Source organism: Tursiops truncatus, chromosome 2 (assembly GCF_011762595.2).
Source record: "Tursiops truncatus isolate mTurTru1 chromosome 2, mTurTru1.mat.Y, whole genome shotgun sequence".
Taxonomy (NCBI): Eukaryota; Metazoa; Chordata; class Mammalia; order Artiodactyla; family Delphinidae; genus Tursiops; species Tursiops truncatus.
In genome coordinates this window covers 151079377-151094602 of record NC_047035.1, presented here as the reverse complement: position 1 = coordinate 151094602, position 15226 = coordinate 151079377, and the positions used below count along the sequence as shown (strand labels likewise).

The following is a 15226-nucleotide window of genomic DNA, read 5'->3' as shown; positions in this document are numbered from 1 at the left end:
TTAAACCCCACAATACAACATTATAATTTCTGCATTAAACAGTCAGTTTAAAGAAATGAAGGGAAGGAAAAATGTAATCATTTGTCCACAATTTTACCATTTTTGATGCTATTCATTTTTTCTTATAAATCCTTGTTTCCATCTGTTGTCATTTCTCTTCAGCTTTTCATTGGCATTATTGTAGTTACTGTTGATGATTTCTCTCAACTTTTATTTTTATCTGAAAGTGTTAAGTCACCCTCATTTTTGAAGGACTTTTGTTGGCTTAAGATTTTTTTTTATTCAGAACTTTATAGCTGTTGTTCACTTGTGGCCTGCTTTGTTTATGAGAAGTTAGCTGTCAACTGTAATAAATAGTTGTTTCTGTGTTTTTGTTTTTTGTTTGTTTTTTGTTCTTCTGGTTGCTTTCAAGATTTTCTTTGTGTTTTTGGGAGTATAACTAGGATTTGCCTAGGTGTGGTTTTGCTTGGGATTTGCTGAACTGCTTGGATGTGTAAGTTAATTTTTTAGATCAAGCTGGGAATTTTAAAGTCATTATCCTCTTCAGATATTCTGTCTCATTTTCCCTCTTGTCCCCTGGGACACTGATTGCTTGTATGTTAGATACTTGGTATTATTCCATAGTTCAGGGGTCTCCAACCCCTGGTAAAGGTCCTCAGCCTGTTAAGAACCAGGCCACACAGCAGGAGGTGATTGGTGGGTGAGCGAGCGAAGCTTCATCTGCCGCTCCCCATTGCTCGCATTACCGCCTGAATGATCCCCCCCATCACTCACATTACCACCTGAACAAACTCTACCCCCACTTCCCCTACCCCTGGTCTGTGGAAACATTGTCTTCCATGAAACTGGTCTCTGGTGCCAAAAAGGTTGGGGACCGCTGCCATAGGTCACTGAGGCTCTGCTCATTTTTTTCTTTGTTTTATCTCTTTATGTTTCATATCGGGTAATGCATGTTCATTTAAGTTCACTAGTTCCTTTTTCTGTTATTTCCAGTAAGCTGTTAATCACATTCAGTGAGTTTTAATTTTTTAAAAAATATTTTTCAACTGATCTAGAATTTTCATTTTTTAAATATAGTTTTCATTTTTCTTGTGAGATTTTCTGTTTATTCATTTTGACTTTCACGAATATATAATGTTCTTTTTTTTAAATCTTCATCGGAGTATAATTGCTTCACAATAGTGTGTTAGTTTCTTCTGCACAACAAAGCAAATCAGCCATATGCATACACATGTCCCCATATCCCCTCCCTCTTGAGTCTCCCTCCCATCCTCCCTATCCCATCCCTCTCGGTCATCGCAAAGCACCAAGCCAGTCTCCCTGTGCTATGCTGTTGCTTCCCACCAGCTAACTATTTTACATTCGGTAGTGTATATATGTTGATGCTACTCTCACTTAGCCCCAGCTTCACCCTCCGACCCCATGTCATCAAGTCCATTCTCTATGTCTACCTCTTTATTCCTGCCCTGCAGCTAGGTTCATCAGTACCTTTTTTTTTTTTTTTTTTTGATTCCATGTATATGTGTTAGCATACAGTATTTGTTTTTCTCTTTCTCACTTACTTCACTCTGTATGACAGACTCTGGGTCCATCCACCTCACTACAAATAACTCAATTTCGTTTCTTTTTATGGAGTAATATTCCATTGTATATATGTGCCACATTTTCTTTATCTATTCATCTGTCGATGGATGTTTAAGTTGGTTCCATGTCCTGGCTATTGTAAATAGTGCTGCAGTGAACATTGTGGTGCATGTCTCTTTTTGAATTATGGTTTTCTTACGGTATATGCCCATTAGTGGGATTGCTGGGTCATATGGTAGTTCTATTTTTAGTTTTCTAAGGACCCTCCATACTGTTTCCCATAGTGGTTGTATCAATTTACATTCCCATCAACAGTGTAGGAGGGTTCCCTTTTCACCACACCCTTTCCAGCATTTATTGTTTCTAGCTTTTTTTGATAATGGCCATTATGACTGGTGAGAGGTGATACCTCATTTTAGTTTTGATTTGCATTTATCTAATAATTAGTGATGTTGAGCATCTTTTCATGTGCCTCTTGGCTATCTGTATGTCTTCCTTGGTGAAATGTCTATTTAGGTCTTTTACCCATTTTATAACTGGATTGTTTTTTTGATATTGAGCTCCATGAGCTATTTGTATATTTTGGAGATTAATCCTGTGTCTGTTGTTTCATTTGCAAATATTTTCTCCTATTCTGAAAGTTGTCTTTTTGTCTTGTTTATGGTTTCCTTTGCTGTTCAAAAGCTTTTAAGTTTAATTAAGTCCCATTTGTTTATTTTTGTTTTTATTTCTGTTACTCTAGGAGGTGGGTCAAAAATCTTGCTGTGGTTTATGTCAAAGAGTGTTTTTCCTATAAAAGTTTTATAGTGTCTGGTCTTACATTTAAGTCTCTAATCCATTTTGAGTTTATTTTTGTGTTTGGTGTTAGGGAGTGTTCTAATTTCCTTCTTTTACATGTAGCTGTCCAGTTTTCCCAGCACCACTTACTGAAGAGGCTGTCTTTTCTCCATTGTATGTTCTTGCCTCCCTTGTCGTAAATTAGGTGCCCATATGTGTGTGGGTTTATCTCTGGGCATTCTATCCTGTACCATTAATCTATATTTCTGTTTTTGTGCCAGTACCATACTGTCTAGATTATTGTAGCTTTGTGGTATAGTTTGAGGTCGGGGAGCCTGATTCCTCCAACTCCGTTTTCTTTCTCAAGATTGCTCTGGCTATTCGGGGTCTTTTGTGTTTCCATATGAATTGTAAGATTTTTTTCTTCTAATTCTGTGAAGAATGCCATTGGTAGTTTGATAGTAATTGCATTGAAACTGTAGATTGCTTTGGGTAGTATAGTCATTTTCACAATATTGATTGTTCCAATCCAGAACATGGTATGTTTCTCCATCTGTTTGTGTTATCTTTGATTTCTTTCATCAGTGTTTTATAGTTTTCTGAGTACAAGTCTTTCACCTCCTTAGGCAGGTTTATTCCTAGGTATTTTATTCTTTTTGTTGCAGTGGTAAATGGGAGTGTTTCCTTAATTTCTCTTTCTGGTTTTTTGTTGTTGGTGTATAGGAATGCCAGAGATTCCTGTGCATTAATTTTGTATCCTGCAACCTTACCAAATTCATTGATTAGTTCTAATAGTTTTCTGGTGGCATCTTTAGGATTTTCTATATATAGTATCATGTCATTGGCAAATAGTGACAGTTTTACTTCTTCTTTTCCAATTTGTATTCCTTTTGTTTCTTTTTCTTCTCTGATTGCTGTTGCTTGGACTTCCAAAACTATGTTGAATAAGAGTGGACATCCTTGTCATGTTCCTGATCCTAGTGGAAATGCTTTGTTTTCCACCATTGAGTATGATGCTTGCTGAGGGTTTGTCATATATGGCCTTTATTATGTTGAAGTAGGTTCCCTCTATGCCCATTTTCTTGAGAGTTTTTGATCATAAATTGGTGTTGAATTTTGTCAAAAGCTTTTTCTGCATCTATTGAGATGATCATATGGTTTTTATTCCTTAATTTGTTAATGTTGTGTATCACCTTGATTGATTTGTGTATATTGAAGAATCCTTGCATCCCTGGGATAAATCCCACTTTACCATGGTGTATGATCCTTTTAATGTGCTGTTGGATTCTGTTTGCTAGTATTTTGTTGAGGATTTTTGCATCTGTGTTCATCAGTGATATTAGTCTATAATTTTGTGATATCTTTTTCTGGTTTTGGTATCAGGGTGATGGTGGCTTTGTAGAATGAATTTGGGAGTGTTTCTCCATCTGCAGTTTTTTGGAAGAGTTTGAGAAGGATCGGTGTTAGCTCTTCTCTAAATGATTGATAGAATCCACCTGTGAGTCCATCTGGTCCTGGACTTTTGTTTGTTCGAAGATTTTTAATTACGGTTTCAATTTAATTACTTGTGATAGGTCTGTTTATATTTTCTAATTCTGCCTGGTTCAGTCTTGGAAAACTGTACCTTTCCAAGAATTTGTCTATTTCTTCGTGGTTGTCCATTTTATTGGCATATAGTTGTTTGTAGTAGTCTCTTATAATCCTTTGTATTTCTGCCGTGTCAGTTGTGTGATTTTTCATTTCTAATTTTATTGATTTGCATCTTCTCCCTCTTTTTCTTGATGAGTCTGGCTAAGGGTTTATCAATTTTGTTTATCCTCTCAAAGAACCAGCTTTTAGTTTTATTGATATTTGCTATTGTTTTCTTCATTTCTGTTTCATTTATTTCTGCTCCGATCTTTATGATTTCTTTCCTTCTACTGACTTTGGGTTTTCTTTGTTCTTCTTTCTCTAGTTGTTTTAAGTGTAGGGTTAGATTGTTGAGATTTTTCTTGTTTCTTGAGATGAGATTGACTTGCTATAAACTTCCCTCTTAGAACTGCTTTGCTGCGTCCCATAGGTGTTGGGTCATTGTATTTTCATTGTCATTCGTTTCTATGTGTCTTTTTATTTCTTCTTTGATTTCTTCAGTGATCTCTTGGTTATTTAGTAGTGCACTGTTTAGCCTCCATGTATTTGTGTTTTTTACATTTTTTTTCCTGTAATTGATTTCCAGTAGCATTGTGGTCAGAAAAGATGCTTGATACGATTTCAGTTTTCTTAAATTTTCTGTGGCTTGATTTGTGACCCAAGGTGTGATCTATCCTGGAGAATGTTCCATGTGCACTTGAGGAGAAAGTGTATTCTGCCACTTTTGGATGGAATGTTCTATAAATATCAATTAAGTCTGTCTGGTCTGTTGTGTTATTTAAAGCTTGTGTTTCCTTATTTATTTTCATTTTGGATGATCTGTTCATTTGTAAGTGGGTTGTTAAAGTCCCCTACTGTTGTTGTGTTACTGTCGATTTCTCCTTTCATGGTTGTTAGTATTTGCCTTATGTATTGAGGTGCTCCTATGTTGGGTGCATAAACATTTATAATTGTTACACCTTCTTCTTGGATTGATCCTTTGATCATTATGTAATGTCCCTCCTTATCTCTTGTAACAGTGTTTATTTTAAAGTCTATTTTATCTGATCCCGAGTATTGCTCCTCCAGGTTTCTTTTGATTTCCATTTGCGTGGAATATCTTTTTCCTTCCCTTCGCTTTCAGTCTGTATGTGTCCCTAGGTCTGAAGTGGGTCTCTTATAGACAGCATATATATGGGTCTTGTTTTTGTATCCATTCAGCCAGTCTGTGTCTTTTGGTTGGGGCATTTAATCCATTTACATTCAAGGTTATTATTGATATGTATGTTCCTATTACCATTTTCTTAATTGTTTTGGGTTTGTTTTTGTGGTTCTTTTTCTTCTCTTTTGTTTCCCGCTTAGAGAAGTTCCTTTAACATTTGTTGTAAAGCTGGTATGGTGGTGCTGAATTCTCTTAGCTTTTGCTAGTCTGAAAAGCTTTTGACTTCTCCATCAAATCTAAATGAGATCCTTGCTGGTTAGAGTAATCTTGGTTGTAGGTTTTTCTCTTTCATCTCTTTAAGTATATCCTGCCACTCCCTTCTGGCCTGCAGAGTTTCTGCTGAAAAATCAGCTGATAACCTTATGGGGATGGATCCCTTTGTATGTTATTTTTTGTTTTTCCCTTGCTGCTTTTAATATTTTTTCTTTGAATTTAATTTTTGTTTGTTTGATTAATATGTGTCTTGGTGTGTCTTTCTGAGGGTTTATCCTGTATGGGACTCTCTGTGCTTCCTGGACTTGAATGACTATGTCCTTTCCCATGTTAGGGAAGTTTTCCACTATAATCTCTTCAGATATATTCTCAGACCTTTGTTTTTCTTTTCTTCTTCTGGGACCCCTATAATTCGAATGTTGGTGCGTTTAGTGTTGTCCCAGAGGCCTCTGAGATTGTCCTCAATTCTTTTCTTTTTTCTTTATTCTGCTCCTCAGCAGTTATTTCCACCATTGTCTTCCAGCTCACTTTTTCGTTCTCCTACCTCAGTTATTCTGTTATTGATTCCTTCTAGTGTATTTTTCATTTCAGTTACTGTGTTGTTCATCTCTGTTAGTTTATTCTCTAGTTCTTCTAGATCTTTGTTAAACATTTCTTGTATTTTCTCAATCCGTGCTTCCATTTTATTTCTGAGATTCTGGTTCATCTTTACTATCGTTACTCTGAATTCTTTTCAGGTAGATTGCCTATTTCCTCTTTATTTATTTGGTCTTGTAGGTTTTTACCTTGCTTCTTCATCTGTGACATTTTTTTGCCATCTCTCTTTTTTTTTTTTTTTTTTTTTTTTAATTAGTGGGCTTGTGTTCCTGTTTTACTAGTTGTTTGGCCAGAGGCTTCCAACACTGGAGTTTGTAGGCTATTCGGTAGAGCTGGGTCTTGGTGCTGAGATGAGGAACTCTGTGAGACCTCACTCCAGTGAATATTCCCTGGGGCCTTTGTTAGTCCAGTGGTTCGGACTCACAGCTCCCACCATAGGAGCTTCCACCCGACCCCAGGCTCACGAATCAAGATCCCGCAAGCCGCGTAGGGTGGCAAAAAAGAAAAAAAAGAATAACAAAGTAAAAAGTAAAATTAGACTAGGAAACTAACAGATGTATTATAAAGAATGTAAAAATAAAAATAAAGATGAATCAACAACCAGAAGGTACATCAGTACCACAATAGTGAAAAAGAGGAGGAGGGAAAAGGGAAAAAAAAAAGCGGGGGGCGGGGGGAAGGTCCTTGGCTGTGGAGAACGGGGCCTAAGCAAGGGTGAGGTTTGGGTGGTAGGTGGGGCCAATGCTCAGGACCCGCAGGACTGGAAAAGGCCCTGGGGGCTGTGAGGGGTGGGGCTTAGGCTCAAGGAACAGAAGGGGCCCAGGAGTGCTCCCCACCCCTGGTCTCAGAGGGCAGGGGACCTCATCTGGGAGCTCAGCAGGCTCCCCGTGCCTGAGTGCACGGGGTGACAGTAACCCTCTGCTCCTCACCCACTCCTCTGGAGGGCCCCTCCCGCTTGCCTCTCAGGTACTCCCCTTGGCCTCCTTTCTGTGCCCCCCAGGACACATGTGGCCTGGATGGTGCTTTGGAGCTGGGGGAACCGGCTTGGGAGCTCCCCGTGCCCGAGTAGGTGGGGCAGTCGCCCTCCACTGCTCTCCCGCTCTTCCTGGAGACTCCCTCCCACCTGCCTCTCCTGATCTCCCCAGACTCAGGGGCTGATCTTGTCTGGCCTCCACTTCTCCTCCCCCCTCGGTCCCCTTACATCCTACTCATTCATTATGGAGTTCCTTCTGTCTCCTTGGGGGTCAGAGTCCCCCACCAGCGCCCGGCAGCCACCCTAGTTCTGGGGAGACGCTAACTCCGTGTCTTCCCACATCGCCCTCTTGACTTCTCTCCTATAACGTTCTTGAACATAGATCTTTGAACAAGGATGTTTGTCCTTGTACATATTCGTAGTAGCTGCATTTAACTCCCTGCGTATTTTAGCATCAGTAATCTGGGCATCTGTTTGTTTTGATCACTCTTCCTCTTTACTTTTTTCCATTTTCTTTTTTTCATGTGTCCAGTAATTTTTGATTGTATATTGGACATAACTGATTGGTATATTGTAGAGATGGTGGATTCTTTCTGTGATGAGTGTTGATTTTAGTTTTGAGTTGGCAGTTAAACTATTGGCTGTTCACCTTGAACTTTTGGAGACTTGATTTTATACTTTGTAGGTGGGGGGTCTTTTGTCTTTGGCTGAATCCTTCATGAGGTGTGGTCCTCTGGGGTTTCATTGGAAAGCCCAAGGTATGTACCAAGTTCCTCTAATATGGCAGTTTCAAACTTCAAACTTATTTGTCCTTAAGGCCTGTAGCTGTAGTTTCTCCTCAAGTCTTTTTGCCTTTTAGCTTTTGCTTTTTCCTGGGTTCCTTGGAGTCTCTCTCCTGTGTACAAGCATTTCTGGAGTTAGTTAAGGATTTGAAGAGATTTTATAATTTGGTTGCTCCCCATTTTGGAAGACTTTCTCCCACAATTTTTATCTCCTCATACAGCCCCAAACTCTATCTTATGGCACGTTAAATCAGTAAGACTGCAGGTTTTTTGCTTCTGTTCTAGCTGTCCCATGTTACAAGGACTGGGTAGGTCATTCTGTCAGGGGAAGAGCCATACAAACCACATGAAGATCTCATCCAATTGCTTCCTTCAAGTCTCTTGTCTAGTTTCTGCCTGCTTTTACTCACTGTCCAGTGTGCTTTCTGATAGATTTTTGGTTGTTCAGAGTCTTAATTTTTAATATGCAGGAGGATTAGACTTACAAGCTGTTCTTCCATTACTGGTCAGTGTGGTTTGTTTGCACTTGATATTCATAACTACGAATGTGAGACATCATTACATGGTTTTGACTGTTTTAGAATTGATGCTTTTACGACTTAAACTAATGCCGTCTGGAAGGAAATTGAACAAATAAATACATGTTTCCTGTAACTCATTAAAATCTAAGAAAGGAGACTTTAGTAGTTGAAATAATTATAAATTACTGATTGATTATAATTACAATTATAATTACTAATTATAGTTTAAATACTTTGCTAGGCTAAGTGCTATTTATGGAGGTACCTACATGCTGAATAAACCAATTGAAGAAATCATTATGCAAAATGGAAAAGTGATTGGTGTGAAATCTGAAGGAGAGGTAAGTAGCTTTTACAATTTAAGAAATATTATATTCTTGTAAAGAAAACTTTATTGTTTAATAAGTACTAAATTTGGTATGGACATCGATCCTAGATTTCACACCATGTATGTTTTCTTTATGGTAACTTGGTATTCATAATGACTGAAAACTTATAATGTTTAATATTTTCTGTTGTGTTGATTGTTGCTTAAGACTAAAACAGAAATTATGAATGAGCTCTAAATGGTAAGTATTATATATGTAGTGTGGGTTGGTGTCTGTCTCCCAAATTTTCATTTAAATTTAGCTTTATATGTACCACATAACTTATTGGTTGAATTGGGGCTTGGCCAATACTATTTTATTATTTAATTTATTATTATTAAATATTAGTAATGTTAATCATTATTGTTAACATTATTTTATTTTGGGTTTAGCCAAGGAACTGGCCGGGTGGAGTTTTGAGCAGTGTTTCTCAAATTTGAATTGAATGTAAATTGTTAATTTTGTCAGAGTACATGTTTCTCATTCAGTAGGTCTGTGGTGGGTCTGCATTTTCTTGCAAGCTCTCAGATGGTGCCAGTGCTGTTGGTCTGCAAGCCAGACCATATTTCATGAACCATCAACTTTTACAAATGGAACCGTTCAAAAAAGAAACTGAAAAACTATGTGTAAAAAAAATATTTTGGGGGCTTCCCTGGTGGTGTAGTGGTTGAGGGTCTGCCTGCCAGTGCAGGGGACACGGGTTCGTGTCCCGGTCCGGGAAGATCCCACATGCCGTGGAGTGGTTGGGCCCGTGAGCCGTGGCCGCTGGGCCTGAGCATCCGGAGCCTGTGCTCTGCCCTGTGTACCGCAAAAAAAAAAAATAAATAAAATAAATAAATATATATATATATATATATATATATATATATATTTGGGGATTCCTGATGGTATTCTATGGGTTCAGACCATATAATCTACACTCACTAGCTCGCCATCTGACCCTTTATTGTTGTAGGTCTTTTGTAACTACCTTGTGCTTCCAGCATACACATAGTAGATGTTTAGGAATAGGGATAAATGTCTTAATCTGATATCTCAAAGTTCTTTTTATTCATTCCATTTTTCTTTGCTTCAGGCAACTGCTTCCTCTTAGGACATTTCAGGGCTTTGATATAAAGAGGAAGACTATAATATAATACATAATTTATCTTGCAACTTAAGTTTTACTTAGTAAGTATAGTCTTAAAAGGAGAGATTATGGTCTGTTTCTAATATTAGAAAGAACTATTTATAGACCATTTACTTTTTACTGGGTCCATTTACATATAATGACATTCCTTAAATACACTGTTTCATTTAATCCTAACAACAACCTCTTTGAGGTTGGGTAGAGCAAGGATTTTAACCCTCTTCTGCCCAGTTTTAAAACTTATGTGTCTGAAAACCATGCAACACACTTTTCCTAATATTTCAATAAGATTTAGAATTTATAGATTTGCTCCAGGAGAATTTATAGGGATTGTCGGCAAAGCTAGTTTTAATAGTTATCTATAATTCACTAATTATCTACAGTTAACTTGAAGATAACAGGTGATGTTCAAGAACGATGGCATCATTATACCCATTAGAAAGTCTTTAATGTTTTATTACAGATTGCTCGCTGTAAGCAGCTCATCTGTGATCCCAGCTACGTGAAAGATCGAGTCGAAAAAGTGGGCCAGGTGATCAGAGTCATCTGTATCCTCAGCCATCCCATCAAGAACACCAATGATGCCAACTCCTGCCAGATCATTATTCCACAGAACCAAGTCAATCGGAAGTCAGGTCAGTTTTGAAGATAAGCAGATGTGTGTAGGAATTCCAAATTTTATCTGCTCTATTATAGTGAAGAGACTCTAGTTTCCATATGGAAAATAAAATGTGATGTATCCCTTTTAGCTCATAGAGATCCTAAGTCATCACTTTGAAATGGAAACGTTTGCCTAGGAGCCCCGCCTTGGACTTGTACCCCCCACTCTTTGGGCCTCCATTTCTTCTTCTGTAGAACTGAGAGGCTGGACTGGATGAGCAGGCAGTCTTGCCTGGTTTGAACATTGTGTGCCTTGTGGAGGTTTATGCTTATTAGTTGACCTGATTTCACTGTTACTTTGAGCTGATGACAGCACTGCTTTTGTGTCATGATTTGTCAACTTAATACTTGTATTTGATTTTAGCAGTGCGCTAGAAAACAACTTTGATTTCTCTGATTGAGATCAGGACTTAGCAGGACTTCCCTGGTGGCGCAGTGGTTAAGAATCCGCCTGCCAATGCGGGGGACACGGGTTTGATCCCTGGTCTGGGAAGACCCCACATGCCACGGAGCAACTAAGCCCGTGCGCCACAATTACTGAGTCTGCGCTCTAGAGCCCGTGAGCCACAACTGCTGAGCGTACGCTCCGCAACTACTGAAGCCCACGCACCTAGAGCCTGTGCTCTGCAACAAAAGAAGCCACCACAATGAGAAGCCTGTGAACTGCAACGAAGAGTAGCCCCTACTCGCCACAAATAGAGAAAGCCCGCGTGCAGCAATGAAGACCCAACGCAGACAAAAATAAATAATAAATTAAAAAAAAAAGATCAGGACTTAGCTCTGAAACCGTAATTCCTAATCTGTTTGCTTTAACCAGTTTTCTTTCATCCACTAGCTTTCCCCCCTTTCAGTTAGAAGCCCTAAAGCTTTTAATTTTTTTTCCCATGTAAGAGACGAAATCACAGAAGATTATTATGAGAACTAAGAGACACAGATGAAAGTAATCTTTCAAGGGTTCCGAAGTAGATCTCAGGGTCAGGGAGAGTGTAAAAAGAGTAAAGGGAACCCAGTAATTAGTAATTATCTCTTATATTGGAAATTACGTAGTTAACTAGTAGTATACAGACAAGTAGAATCTATGGAATTATTACGAGCTTATGCCAACTCAAGAATAGCTTATTGTGTTTGCAATTTTATATTGCTTAAAAAATGAGAAATCAGTAGTTAAATAAATCCTATCTTAGCTATTCAAAACCTTTCTAAATGCAGGGTTCAGAGAGGAAGACAGGTTTCCACAGTGAGCTGTGACATCTGGGTAGAGAATGTCATCTCCCCGTCCACCGTTCACTGCCACATAAATCCTTCATCTCCAGTAGGCTAAGAGTTGCTGAATATTTGTATATTTTATGTATGACCTTGTTTGTCTCCATATAAAACTTAATCTTAGAATATCCAGTCTGTTCCAAGTAATTTTAACTCACACCTCAATGAAGTATGGGTGAAACTGAGTGCACACACAGGCCCAAGGTTTAAAGACCCTGGCAGTGAGGTGGCTTTGCTTGCTTGCAGATATCTATGTCTGCATGATCTCCTCCGCACACAATGTGGCCGCACAGGGCAAGTACATTGCCATCGCCAGCACAACCGTGGAGACCAAGGAGCCCGAGAAAGAAATCAGACCAGCTCTGGAACTCTTGGAACCAATTGAGCAGAAGTAAGTGATGCGTTCATTTATAGCAGCTCAAACCCAGGATTGCCTTTGGCTCCATGGTGAACAGAACCCCATGAGAACAATGAGAGCAGCCATCATCTCTTACCAGCCTGGGTTTTGAATTTCAGGCAAAGCGGTGAGTGGGCGTGTCAACTTCCCTGCTTACTTAATTCTTTTTCCCCTCCAGATTCGTAAGCATCAGTGACCTCCTTGTACCAAAAGATTTGGGAACAGAAAGCCAGGTGAGTGGCAATCTGAAAAGGGTAATTACCAGGCTTTATTGGGAGACATCACTAAATAGTCTTAGGTCTTTGTGACTTTCATTTCCAGATCTTTATATCCCGTACATATGATGCGACAACTCACTTTGAGACAACCTGTGATGACATTAAGGACATCTATAAGAGGATGATGGGATCCGAGTTTGACTTTGAGGAAATGAAGCGCAAGAAAAATGACATCTATGGGGAAGACTAACAGCAGTACATGTTATCATCTAATTAGGACAAACTTAAAATTTGGCAAATGATGCATATTGTATGAAATCAATATTGTAAGGCCTGCTTTTGTAATCAAAGCTGAGAGATTGCAGAGCACTGTACCAGTAAATATTCTTCCCCTTTCTAATATCATGTATTAACTTGTTTTCATGGAGTGGCTCTTCAGAATTGGCAGGTTCCCACATTCTGTTCAATTTAACCAATACTGGCTTGTTTTTTCTAGTGAAGGATCAGTTTTAAAACATTGTGATACTGATACAGAGAACTTGATACAGTATTTGTATCTTTTAATCAGTGTAGCCTTTGCAGTTATGAGCTTCTGCTGCTCAAGAGCTGTGTCAGTACAGTTTGCGTGCCATCTGTCCTCTTGACATTAAGGAGATACGGAATCGAATGTTCCATCGTTGGGGACAGTATCCCTCCCTCCTCCCCACCCCTTTACATTTACATCAAGTGTTAGAACAGTGCCCAGGCAGCATAGCCACAAGCTGGGTTTATGTGGGCCTCCAATTCTAACCAAACTCCAGACTTTGAGAGTCATTTTGGAGGAAGCCTGTGTGCGGTGTTTTAATCTAATAAATTTGATGAGAGCAGAGGGGAAAGAAACTATCATAAAGCAGGTAAACGTAGAAGCTTCTTTTGTATCCCAGGTGTGGCTTCTTCAATGGACCAAGCTGCTGCAACGCAGTATTGATTTGACAGAGCCTCTGCTTCAATGATGTCTGTCTCACAATGGCTCCAAATGATTTCTGTACTGCAAAATAAAGCCAAACTCTGGAAACCAGCTCCCTCTTGTTGGTCTTTTGTGTCCTGACAATTCAGAGCTAGTAAGTATTGTACTGGCCTTGACACAGCTGCTCATTTCCTTCACTAGAGCTGAAAACGGATGCTGGGGAAGAGTGCTGAAGACCCTAGTGGTTGGTGGAGTGCTGCCATCTGGCTTCACTGTGAGTAGACCCCGAATTACTTCTTGGTACAATATAATTATTAGACCTTCTTAGATATCCTTAGTAGTGGTGTAGAACAAGGATTCGTTCCCATCAGAGAGTAAGTGACATCCGGTGGAATGGGTGCGTTAATGTATTTATTTAATAAGTTAATTAATTTTATTTTTGGCTGTGTTGGGTCTTCCTTGCTGTTCACGGGCTTTCTCTAGTTGTGGTGAGTGGGGGCTACTCTTCGTTGTGGTGTCTGGGCTTCTTGTTGCGGAGCATGGACTCCAGGCACGTGGTCTTCAGTAGTTGTGGCACATGGGCTCAGTAATTGTGGCACACGGGCTTAGTTGCTCTGTGGCATGTGGGATCTTCCCGGACCAGGGATCGAACCTGTGTCCCCTGCATTGGCAGGTGGATTCTTAACCACTGTGCCACGAGGGAAGTCCCAGTATTTTCATTTAATTCAGATTGTAGACAGTTTTTAGTGGTACCTCCTTTCCCCTTGATTGTTACAAGCCTCACTGTATGTGCTGTCATTTATATCGAGGACATTGTATTCTCTTTTATAGTTGAGTCGGTCATTTATGTCGGAGGAATGAGGACATTGTAACTGTATTCTCTTTTAAAGTTGAGTCTGAAGGACATAGACTAAGGTAGGCGATCTGTTAAAGGATTTAGGGTAATAATAACTTCGATTATCCAAGTGATTACTTTAGCTTTCTCAATCTCATACTATCCATTTTTGGCTGAAGAATTTTTTGTTGTAGGTGGGCTGTCCTGCACATTGTATGCACCTCCCTGGCGTGACAACCCCAGATAACCCCGGTTGAAAACAACTGCTTCCTTTTCATAAGATTATCTAAAATTCCAGCAGGCCTTTCCCCTCTTTTCCTGCAATATTTCACATTGTGAACCATTAACGCAGGTGGAGGCACAAGCTGGGTTAGTAGTACGAAGGAAGCATCAGGATGTCTTCGTATTCTGCACTCGGCATATTTATTGGAACAACTAACATTTCTGTGCCAGGCCAACGGGGCACAAAGGTGATGAGGGCAGAGTCTCTGCAGAAGCTCAGTCTGGAGGCGCCTGCTCCTCTGTGGCCTGGCTAAGCCTTCAGTTACAGAACGGGCGGCCTCGTGGGTGCTGGAAGGTTCTTCAGGGGAGGAGCACGGCTGGCAGGTGCGCTGTAAATGTTACTTTCCTTTTCCGTAGTAATTTCAGATTAATTCAGTGTACCAAATACAGTTATGGTCCTATTAGATTCTTATCCCTGGGGTAAAAATCAGCTGAGTGGGTCTCTAAGCAAGAGCTAGGGTAAGAATTAAAACTCATTCATTCTTCCTCCTCCTAAGAACATACCGAGGGGAAAGGAACACTTTGGGTTCTGTAGGGGGAGTATAAAAGCAGATAAATGGCTTTTGAGGGAAGTTCCTGTGCAGGCTGACATGACCCCCTGGAAGGGCCAATTGGAGCGTGTGAAGTGTCCTCTTGCTGGAGCCTGCTGCTCGGCACCGCACGAGGGAGGGGAAAGCACCGGGCAGGCCTGCGGGGATGAGGCTTGACAGATGGCGGCCAAAGTGAGGTAAGTGGTAGGATTCTTTTGGAAGCTACTTATTCTGCTAAATGGCCTAAAAAATTTAAAGTGCTGTAAAACATTCTCTTACAAATTTAATATTTGCTATAAAATCATTGCAGAAGCAGTTGAA

General features: G+C 39.7%; 1 protein-coding gene across 2 annotated transcripts in view; it reads left to right on the top strand.

Moving 5' to 3' along the window:
- GDI2 (GDP dissociation inhibitor 2) overlaps window positions 1-13369 on the top strand; it is a 44613-nt gene extending 31244 nt beyond the window's left edge. For both annotated transcript variants that reach the window (XM_019933214.3, XM_019933215.3), the window contains exons 7-11: window positions 8519-8618; window positions 10238-10409; window positions 11944-12088; window positions 12273-12327; window positions 12416-13369. In XM_019933214.3, coding sequence (XP_019788773.1) covers window positions 8519-8618; window positions 10238-10409; window positions 11944-12088; window positions 12273-12327; window positions 12416-12562 — 619 coding nt within the window. In that variant the 3' untranslated portion in view covers window positions 12563-13369. The remainder of the gene's footprint in view (window positions 1-8518; window positions 8619-10237; window positions 10410-11943; window positions 12089-12272; window positions 12328-12415) is intronic.
- Window positions 13370-15226: the final 1857 nt, after the last annotated feature.